Source organism: Dermacentor silvarum, chromosome 8, assembly GCF_013339745.2.
Source record: "Dermacentor silvarum isolate Dsil-2018 chromosome 8, BIME_Dsil_1.4, whole genome shotgun sequence".
In the NCBI taxonomy this organism is placed as follows: Eukaryota; Metazoa; Arthropoda; class Arachnida; order Ixodida; family Ixodidae; genus Dermacentor; species Dermacentor silvarum.
In genome coordinates, this window is record NC_051161.1 from 166,549,418 (window position 1) to 166,558,941 (window position 9,524).

At 54.0% G+C, this 9,524-nt stretch overlaps 1 protein-coding gene and 1 long non-coding RNA gene across 2 annotated transcripts; one reads left to right on the top strand and one right to left on the bottom strand.

Annotated features, from left to right (window-relative positions):
* Positions 1-1,339: 1,339 nt before the first annotated feature.
* Positions 1,340-3,148, top strand: LOC125947768 (uncharacterized). The gene is made up of 3 exons (XM_049673042.1): positions 1,340-1,774; positions 2,354-2,719; positions 3,050-3,148. The coding sequence occupies exons 1-3, from the start codon at positions 1,340-1,342 to the stop codon at positions 3,146-3,148; spliced, it is 900 nt and encodes a 299-aa protein (XP_049528999.1).
* Positions 3,149-7,489: 4,341 nt separating this feature from the next.
* LOC125947477 (uncharacterized) lies at positions 7,490-8,915 on the bottom strand. Its single transcript, XR_007468325.1, has 2 exons — positions 8,671-8,915; positions 7,490-7,623 (listed from the first exon to the last, which is right to left on the bottom strand). It is a non-coding gene; the product is annotated as an uncharacterized LOC125947477 (long non-coding RNA).
* Between the last annotated feature and the right edge of the window lie 609 nt (positions 8,916-9,524).

The following is a 9,524-nucleotide window of genomic DNA, read 5'->3' on the forward strand; positions in this document are numbered from 1 at the left end:
AAGCCGCAGCCTAACTTCTGCACAAAGGTAAGTGATTTTGTTTTCTTGAGCACATAGCCGCGTTTTTTTTTTATTTCACTTGGACGAGCGTGAGATGTTAAGCACACCGTTCACTTTCTGCAGGCAAACCGCATGCCCTGGAACGAAAGCGGGCGAAGCTAGCTGCTTGTTGCCGCCGCTGCTTCGATTGAAATGTTCGTAATATTGTCTACTAATTTGCTATCGCAATCGATTCTTCGCCTTTGGAGCGACACTGCGATATTAAAAAAATATTCTTAATCCGTAGTGGCTCATCGTATACCTTAAGGCTAGTGTGCACATTTTCTCGCGTAGTCGTTAACTGCGCCTCTATTTGCGTTGTGGCTAATGTCGCGGTGCGCTGCAAAATATATATCGCCTTTTCGGTATGTGTGGAGAGCAGCCTACCGATAAGTCCTGCATCGGCGCGATGATTACACGGATACACATCATAAATGAACAGAGGCGTGGTGGCGACGTCGGCAAAGCCGCCGACGGGCTTGCCTTATCACACATCGCCACCCCAACCGCAGTAAGCATATTTATCAAACGTGACGTGTTGCCGTTTAAGGCGTACAGCACGCTTTTAATAGGCGATAACCCAAGCGCGCCGCCGTTCTCTGATACCTCTTTGAGCTGGGCCGACTCGAATGTGCGTTGCTTGCAGAAACGAAAGGAACGCCAGACGGCTCATCGGCGCCTCAAGCTAAGCGCCGCACTCGAGCACCGTTAGCGCGGCTATGAATGGCACGTTCATGAAGACAGCTCCCTGCACAGACGCAAGCGAGCAATGCGCATAGGACGCGTACGCAACGCGCGGCACACAAATCGCGCGGAATGTTATTAGTCACGCAGCAGCGGATACTAATGGTATCTTCGACTGGTCGCATCCATCCCCCGAAGCAGAGAGATTCCCGCTAGGAGGCCACGGTGTGCGGACGTGTTTTCGTATGGGCTCCTCTTTCGGATCTGTGTTTTGGATTTTCATCGACTCCGGTGCCCGATTTATCCACACCATACGACTCACCTAGTGGACCGGAGCTACCTGATACCACTGGGGTCACTGTGAGTCCATTTTCCATCATCTCACAAGCCTTAAAGACTTCGACGCGGGGAACACCCAAATAAGCCTAACGGAACAGGCGTCTGCCCAACTTAGGCACGGCTGCATCGATGCATGTCGCTCACGGCGGGCACCGCTCCACCTCGCGCTCTTACTGACGAAATTGCCAACCACGGCCCTGCAGCAAGGCAGCGTCTAACATCATTACCGCTATTATGCACTGTTTCGGAGTGCGCTAACGAGCAAACGGTGCCACCAATGCTTAGCAACGCCGAAGAGACGCTCACAACCGACGACAAGCCAGCAACTATCGGAGCACTGAGCGACCGCGACGCTGCCAGCGTTCCCATCACAGAACAAACGAATGACTCGCCACCGGGGGAGGACATGGACGAGGATACCCCACCTTTAGCCATCGACACGGACACCATAGAAGACGGAGCCTACAACGGAGCCTGTTGGAAGGTGGTCCGCAACAAGCGACGCGCCCGAAACGCTGCAGCCCACGAAACGGCGTCGCTCCGTCAGAACGCCTCTGAACACCCTTCCGCCGAGCCCAAGCAGAGCGGGCCAAAGCGCCTGCCTCCTCTTCCCCTCCGAGATGAAAAAGTTATCGTCCGGCCTCTCGGAGGCCTCAGATTGGATAAATGGCCCAGACCAACGTTGGCCACCGCGCTTTGGACAGCGGCCGGAGTGAGCTAATATGACCGGAGAGACCTCATCCTAAGGACCCGGCCAGAACAAAACCTGGCAATAATAAGCACCGCATCATCGCACGTCGCAGACGCCCTGCTGAATATCCAGGAACTGTCGATCAGCCAACGCTGCTACCCGGTGTCTGCATATCTAGCCGCCCCTGATGATTCGTGCAAGGGTATCGTTGCGGGACTGGATACCAGGCACCCCCTCACATATGCTGGTAGAAGAGATGCAAGCATCTGGAATCCAGATACTACAGGCTCGAATGATGGGTCAGACGAATATTGCACTGGTCACCTTCGAGGGCCTACGTGTGCCACGCTTCGTCCGATTTCTTGGGGCAGAGCTCCGCTGCTACCCACACCGTCCCCGCCAGCCAGTCTGCAAAACGTGCCTCAAATTGGGACACCGAGCCGACCACTGCCCCACACCAGACGTCACTATTTGCGAACAGTGCGGCATCGAGAATCCCATCCCATCACACCCATGCTCTCCCCGGTGCAAATCATGTGGAGGGGACCATCCTACAACTGAACCGAAGTGCCCGCAACGCCAGCGACAACCCTTCAACAGAGCCTGGGTGAAAAAGCCATCGAAGATGAACAGCGACAACTGAAGGCCTCCACCAATGCGGATCCTCCATCAGCGACAACCCCTGCTTCTGGAACATCATTCAAGAAAGCTGGCCGGTCTCGTTCGAAGACGCCGTCCAGATCCCGCCCCAAGGCTCGGGTAAACTCCAAATCTCGTTCCCGATCCCGCTACCAGTCGTCCTCCGCCCGCAACCAGGTGAAGCGTCAGACTACCTCGGCGTCTGAGGCATCCCCGCAGCCTTACAAGAAGGCACTACTAAACAAGCTGGCAACTTCAGCAGCTACCCCGGACCGTCAGCAGGCCCGGGCCCCGGAGAACACCAATGCCAAGGCGGCACCTCGGGAGGTAAGTTGCCCGCGGGATCCCCCACAGCTCGCTCCCCCCCCAACCTTCACCCTACAACACGTCCCCCTCTACTCCACTACCGAACACCCACAGTGATCCTTTCCCCGAAATCGCGCGGCTACGCCGTGACATGGAAGCGCGCCACGCTCACATGCATGCGCAGCTGGAAGCTGCAATAGTGGGCACAAACGCCAGAATACAGGCAGCTATAGAGAGCGCGCGGCAGGAGTCTCTAGCGCTCCGGCAGGAGATCATAAGCGTCATACACGCATCAGAAGAGCGGACACACGCCCTATTCGCAGAGTTAGTCTCCCGTTTGGATTCTATAAGCGCACCCCTGCCGGCTTCCAAATCCGCGCGTCCCCAGCCACCCCTTACAGGTGCAAGAAGATCGCAGCCATACTCACGCCCGGCGGCTTCCTCTTTTGAGGATGATGGCGACCCTTAGCAAGCAGCAGCTCGTGGTCTGGCAGTGGAACTGCAGAGGATACCGTCGGAAAAGGGCATCCCTGCAACAGTACGCTGCTATGTCCACACATCCTCCTGATATTATCCTCCTACAGGAACCAAACTGCTCCCCTTCCCTATCCGGCTTCACCACTTTTACGGGTACCTCTCCACTCGTGGGAGCCCTAGTATCAAAACACTTAACGTGCAACTCCCACACTATAAACATCGATATCCCACACCAAATTCTTGAAATCATTACACGGGGCAAGAACAGTTGCAGTCTCTTCATACTTAACGTGTACAGTTCTCCCCGCTCACGCACACACTCGTTTCATCGTCTTCTAATAGAATTCGGACGCCTTGGGCGCACCCTTCTCGTGTGCGGTGACTTCAACGCTCCGCATACAGTTTGGGGGTACCGCAAATCTGAAGCCAAAGGAACTCGACTCTGGGATGACATATGTAACTTGAGATACACCTTACATACAGACCCAGGGCACCCAACACGTTTGGGTAACAGCGTCACACGTGACACGTGCCCAGACCTTACTTTTTCCAAAAATACAGGACCAGTGATTGCACATTGTCCTCTCGATGAACATCTAGGCAGTGACCATTATATCGTGGCCACTACCCTACCACTGCAGAGTGCACACTGTCCCGAGCGGAAAGTGCGCATCACGGATTGGACGCGGTTCAGGGAGCGCCGACAGAATCCTCCTGAAGGTCTAGGATACGAGCAATGGATCGAGTCCCTTTCTTCTGACCTAGATGCGTGTACGCGCACACTGGTTACCACAACTGCGACCCCGGACGTGGACCCGCACCTACTGCATCTGTGGGAGGCACGTAGGGGGCTCACGCGGCGTTGGAAACACCAACGCCTCAATCGCAAGCTTCGCCGGCGTATCGCCCAAATTTCGCAGGAGGCACAAGAATATGCTGAGACACTCGTCGGAAACAACTGGCGAGGTTTTTGCGAGCGTCTTTCAGGCACCCTAGGCACCGCGAAAACATGGTCGATACTTCGCGCACTCATAGATCCCTCCACTACAATGACGCAAACATTTCATCGCCTACTCAGCTTAATACATAAGTACCGAGACGATCCGGCTGCTCTTCTCAAAGAGCTAGAAAAACGATTCATCCCTACCGGCACACCTCCACAGTATCTGAATTACCCGCAGGCAGAACAATCTAATGAGGAACTCGACGCGCACATTACAATCGATGAGGTTCGCGTGGTACTTCAAGATCTCCGTCGAAACACGGCCCCAGGCGCAGATCGTATCAGATTTTCCACCCTTCGTAACCTCAGTGATTCAGACCTCCATCATCTGACAAAGCTATTCAATGATCACTGGCATCAGGGCACGCTCCCACAGGCATGGCGTCATGCTGACATTTCGCTAATACCCAAACCAGGAAAGCCCGTAGACATAGCAAATTTACGGCCAATATCCCTTACTTCATGCATCGGAAAGTTAATGGAGCACGTGCTTTTGCGGCGACTGCAACCTTTTCTCGAACGACAGTCATTCTTCTCCCACTCACAGTTCGGATTCCGGGCACATCTCTCCACGCAGGACGTGCTTCTACAGCTCATAGAAGAGGTTATCGGCCCCCCGTCCCGTGCCCAGACGAGGGCCATCCTCGCCCTTGATCTAAAAGGAGCATTTGATAACGTGGCACACGATTTGATTCTTCGGAATGTCGCAGAATCACATTGCGGCAGCCGCATGTATAACTACATTCGCTCTTTTCTGCGGGACCGAACAGCCACCATTGGAATAGGACCACATCGGACAGATACGATTCGCCTCACAGGTCGCGGCACCCCTCAGGGATCAGTTCTGACCCCACTCTATTTAACATCGCCCTCGCAAGACTACCTCAGCAGCTCGACCAGATCCCCGATGTTGCACATGCGATTTACGCAGACGACATCACGATTTGGACGACGCGAGGGTCAGACGGGACCATTCAGGATCGACTGCAGCAGGCCGTCGACATCGTCACCGCTTACGCACGACAGGGCAGCTTGTCCTGTGCCCCACAAAAGTCCGAGCTTGTTCTCATCCACGCACGTAGCATTACCCCTCCACCCGAAATCACGGTGCACATGGATGGCGTTCCTGTCCCCAGGTAGACCGTGCTCGCATTCTTGGACTACACGTTCAGGCGAATGGGAAGGCGAACTACACTATATCTCTCTTGTCCCGGCAGACCGCACAGACTTTGGCCATGATTCGGCGGGTCTCCAACAGGCGCTCAGGTCTACGGGAACGGGACCTACTGCGCCTGGTGGAGGCCTGTGTGATCAGTCGCATTACTTACCACCTTCCCTTCCACAGACTTACGCAGTCGGAGCAGATACGGGTCGACACAATGCTGCGAAAGGCGACCAAGCTCGCCCACGGCCTCCCACACTTCACCGCCACGAAACGTCTGCTAGCCCTAGGGACGCATAACACTCTCAGTGAGTTATTGGAAGCTCAGTGGGCCAGTCAAAGACAACGTCTTTGGCTCACACCCACTGGGCGGCACTTGCTCTCGAGATTGGGACATCCAGTTTTGCACAATTATGATGAAGACATCACCATCACTATTCCGACTTGGGTCCGTACAGCCTTAAAGGTGCACCCACTACCACGAAACATGCATCCTGAGCATGACGCGGGACGCCGGCGCGCCCGTGTACGGTACCTGGTGCGCATGCTCGGTGACATCCCTGAGACAAATACCCTATACACGGATGCTTCTCGGTGCCACAACGGGTATTCCGCGGTAGTGCTGGATGCCGCTGAAACGTTTATTACGGCCGCCTCCTTACGGAATTCTACACCTGGACACGGAGAAGTCCTTGGAGTAGCGCTTGCTGTGCGACACGCTCTCCAGATTCCTGGGGAGGTGTATATCCTAACCGATTCCCAGCAGGCATGCCGCGCCTTTTTGACGGGACTCGGCTTCTCCAAGGCGGCTCTCCACATCCTACACCAGTCCCCAAACACAGACACATCTGCCCCACAGCGCATCCACTTGCTCTGGACTCTTGGCCATGCCTCACTGCCGGGTAATGACCGCGCACACGCGGTCGCTCGAGAAATTACCCTCCGAGCTGCCCGGCATGACGAGGATCGGAGTCCAGATCAGGCGGGCTCCCCACTCACATACAGAGACGTATTAAAATACTATACACGAGCTAGACACACCATGGGTCCGCCGCCGCTGTCGTTCTCGCGAGAGGAAGAGGTGGCGCTCCGCCAACTCCAAACAAACACGTTTCCCAATCTCCTCTCCCTACATAAATTTTACCCTGACCGCTACGCAGACTCTAGAACACCATGGTGGCTCAACTCCGCCGCATGGGCCTACCTTCTGGTACCAGCACGGACCTGCTGCATTAGGCCCGCAATCCCAGCCAAGTGTTCAAGGTGGTCCTCGGCTACCTTGCGGACACTATGCTGGCTGACCGGCTGTAGGGACACCCTGCCCGAGACGAGGACGACTGCCCTCTCCCTTCCACCCTTCTCCCACTATTTCCTTCTTTCTCCCCCCCATTCCCCTCCACTCAGATGCTGAGCCGTGCTCCCTATAAGGGCTGCAGAAATATGCATCTTTTCCCACCCCGAACCTCTACTACTACTACTACTACTCTTGCCCGGGCTGTAGAAGCTCCCCCACGGCGTTCCATGTCACCGTGGAGTGCACCGCAAAATTATTCCCTCCCCTGCCAGTCATCTTGCACCCCTTCCGCACCAAAGAGCTGTGGGAGGATGCCCTCCGCGACGGGCCTCCCGAGGTCCACCGCGCCCTAGCTCAACGGGCCCGTGCTGTCGCTGAGATCATTCTAGGGACCCCGGACTAGGGGTCCCTTCCACACTCTTACTACTATTTCTTTTTGCAATAAACTGTTTACTCTCCCCCCCCCCCCGAAGCAGAGTCGTGCAGATCCGGCGTTCCCCGAACTCTGAAGTAGAGGACAAGCGCGCAAGCCGAACGTGTGACTCGCTCTCGGAGGGTGAAATGGCAGACATAGAGAAAGGAATTCAACAAGAGGGGACAGTCCCATAGGGCCCAGCGGCCGAATTTACTGCAGCGTGCCAAGCGGTCGGTGTCAATCACTGACATCACTTCCGGTTTCGGTTTTGGGCGCGCGTATTTTGAACGCAAGCTAGCACGCCGGCTGCGCCCCCCCCCCTCCTTTTTTTGCTCTTCGTGCAGAATCGGTTTATTATTTAGTAAAAATGATTGCGAACGATCTCGTAAAGTCCCATCGAATCTGTGCCACGTTCAATTTCACAAAGTAGACGCAAGACCTTTTGTGCAATGAGGAAATATTTATTTTGCTCTATATAAAAGCTCGTTCCGCGCTTTTTGTGCGTTCATCCAACGTTGTGACACCAGCAGGTAAGGCAGTAGTTCCTGTATGAAGCTCCACCAGACGGCACCAGCTGAAAAAAAAGTAAATTACAAGCATGTTACATTTGCAAGCACGTACCAGCATGTTACAAGCATGAGTCATTTTGGTATTTAGACATAGGAATACTGCGTGTAGAGGCGAAACGTGCGAAAGCGGTGAATGGGCGGCATTGCAAACAAAAACAATTCGCTTTTACATACATGGCGTTGAAAATACCCGACTCATCCCAAACATATAATAAACATCTGATTTCCAAGCGTTCCCTAATTTCCGGGCATTATTTCCTGCACTTTGACAGCACAAATACACGAGCGACTTCGCGTTTCCAAAACGTGGCCTCGGGCGACGCGACGGTACGCTACATACATAGAGACGGACGCAAGAGGCACTCAATACAAATGCGTGGGTGCAATGTATAGTGACCTAGTCTTCTAGTTCACTATAGTGCAATGCCTATTTTCAGTCCTTTAGAAGACGTAATTTTCGAACTACAAGTTTCTGATATGTTCGTCGTTCGCGCGTTCTGCCGGCGCCAGCAGCACACCCCATGTTATCACTCTTGGCAATCGCCCATCGCGTTTTCAACAAGCGTGAGTACCGGAAGAAGGTATATGTTGTTGCGGAGCCACAAAAAACGTCACAGACTTGTCCCTCTAAGATTCATTACACGCCAACCTTTATCACCACGGCCGAGCTGCTTATCGCTAACTGCGTCACAGCGCGCTGTGCGGCCAGCGTGCCTCAAAAGTACCCCAGAAAGCAACGAAATTACTTTTCAGTAATGTCTGGCGTCAGAGAAAGCGGCACAAACTTCTCCTAGCAAGATGCACTAGACTACACATCACGGCTGAGTTCTCGCTAACTGCGACATGGCGCCCTGTGCGGCCAGTGTGGCTCAAAAACCGAAATAAGTTACAATAGTCCCATAGGAAGCGTCGGAAACATGTCTCAGCACGATTCATTAACTCAAATTAACTGCGCCAGGATGGCCGAGCTGTTTTTCGCTAACTGCGTCTTAAGTCTCGGTCCCATGCCGTAAGCCTAATTGCGTCGTAGACTGTGAAACAAGATTTCTCACCTTGCCGTATTCCAATAGTGCAGTGGTGTCTTGTCCCAGTGCAGAAGGAACGCAAGGATACGCCGAGAGCCCAACAAACCAGGTTACAGTTAAAAAAGAAAAAAAAAGAAGGAGACAGACGGGTCGCCACGCGCGAGCGCTCAAACGCGCGCGCAGCCATCCTCGCTGGCTTCGGGGAGTGTCTGGCGGATGACGTATGTATTTGGCGCGTCATTGACCTGTGGCTAGGTAAGGCAAGGAAAATAAGTCGCAAAGCTTAAGTTCATTCATACGCAAAGCGTTTTAGTTTTCGCGGCAAAGAATTTATTAAATAAATCAATGCCTGTTAACTTAAGTACACTTTCTTGTTTTTCGATGCTCGCGACAGCTAACGTTTGGTGTCAAAAGTATAGCGTGACGTATGGTGACGTGTTTCCTGTTGCCAGTTTTTGCCGAGTGTCCCCTCTTGTTGAATTTCTTTCTCTATGTGGCAGATGCGAAACCACGTGACTACTGCTAACGTTCGATGTTTCGCCTGTCCAAAGCTAAACCGGCGGATGCGCCGGTGGGACGACCGTTCGTTGAGCCGCCAGCATGCTGTGGCCTAGGTTGCCTAGGCTACGGTGGACCGTCGCCAAGAATGGCGACGCTGTGCGGTGATGACTTTGCTGGAAACGCTCTTATCTCGACGACTGCTCCGACGACAGGGCGCGGAGCGCCTCAGAGCGCTCGACGCGGGAGGAGAGCAATCGAAAAGAACCAGCCGAACACAAGGCGCGCACCCTCTTTCAACCAGCCGAAGACAACGCCGCTCGCAAGAGCGATCTAGAGCGCTCCGAGGCGACCAGTCGAAGATACCATAAGCTTCAAAGAAG

Bases quoted from the DNA above. Each gene is read 5' to 3' on its own strand.
- LOC125947768 (XM_049673042.1), top strand. From the start codon at position 1,340: ATGCTTAGCAACGCCGAAGAGACGCTCACAACCGACGACAAGCCAGCA. The intron at 1,775-2,353 runs GTGAGCTAATAT...ACCCTTCAACAG, and splicing joins CGCTTTGGACAGCGGCCGGA to AGCCTGGGTGAAAAAGCCAT. The intron at 2,720-3,049 runs GTAAGTTGCCCG...GGATTCTATAAG, and splicing joins CCAAGGCGGCACCTCGGGAG to CGCACCCCTGCCGGCTTCCA.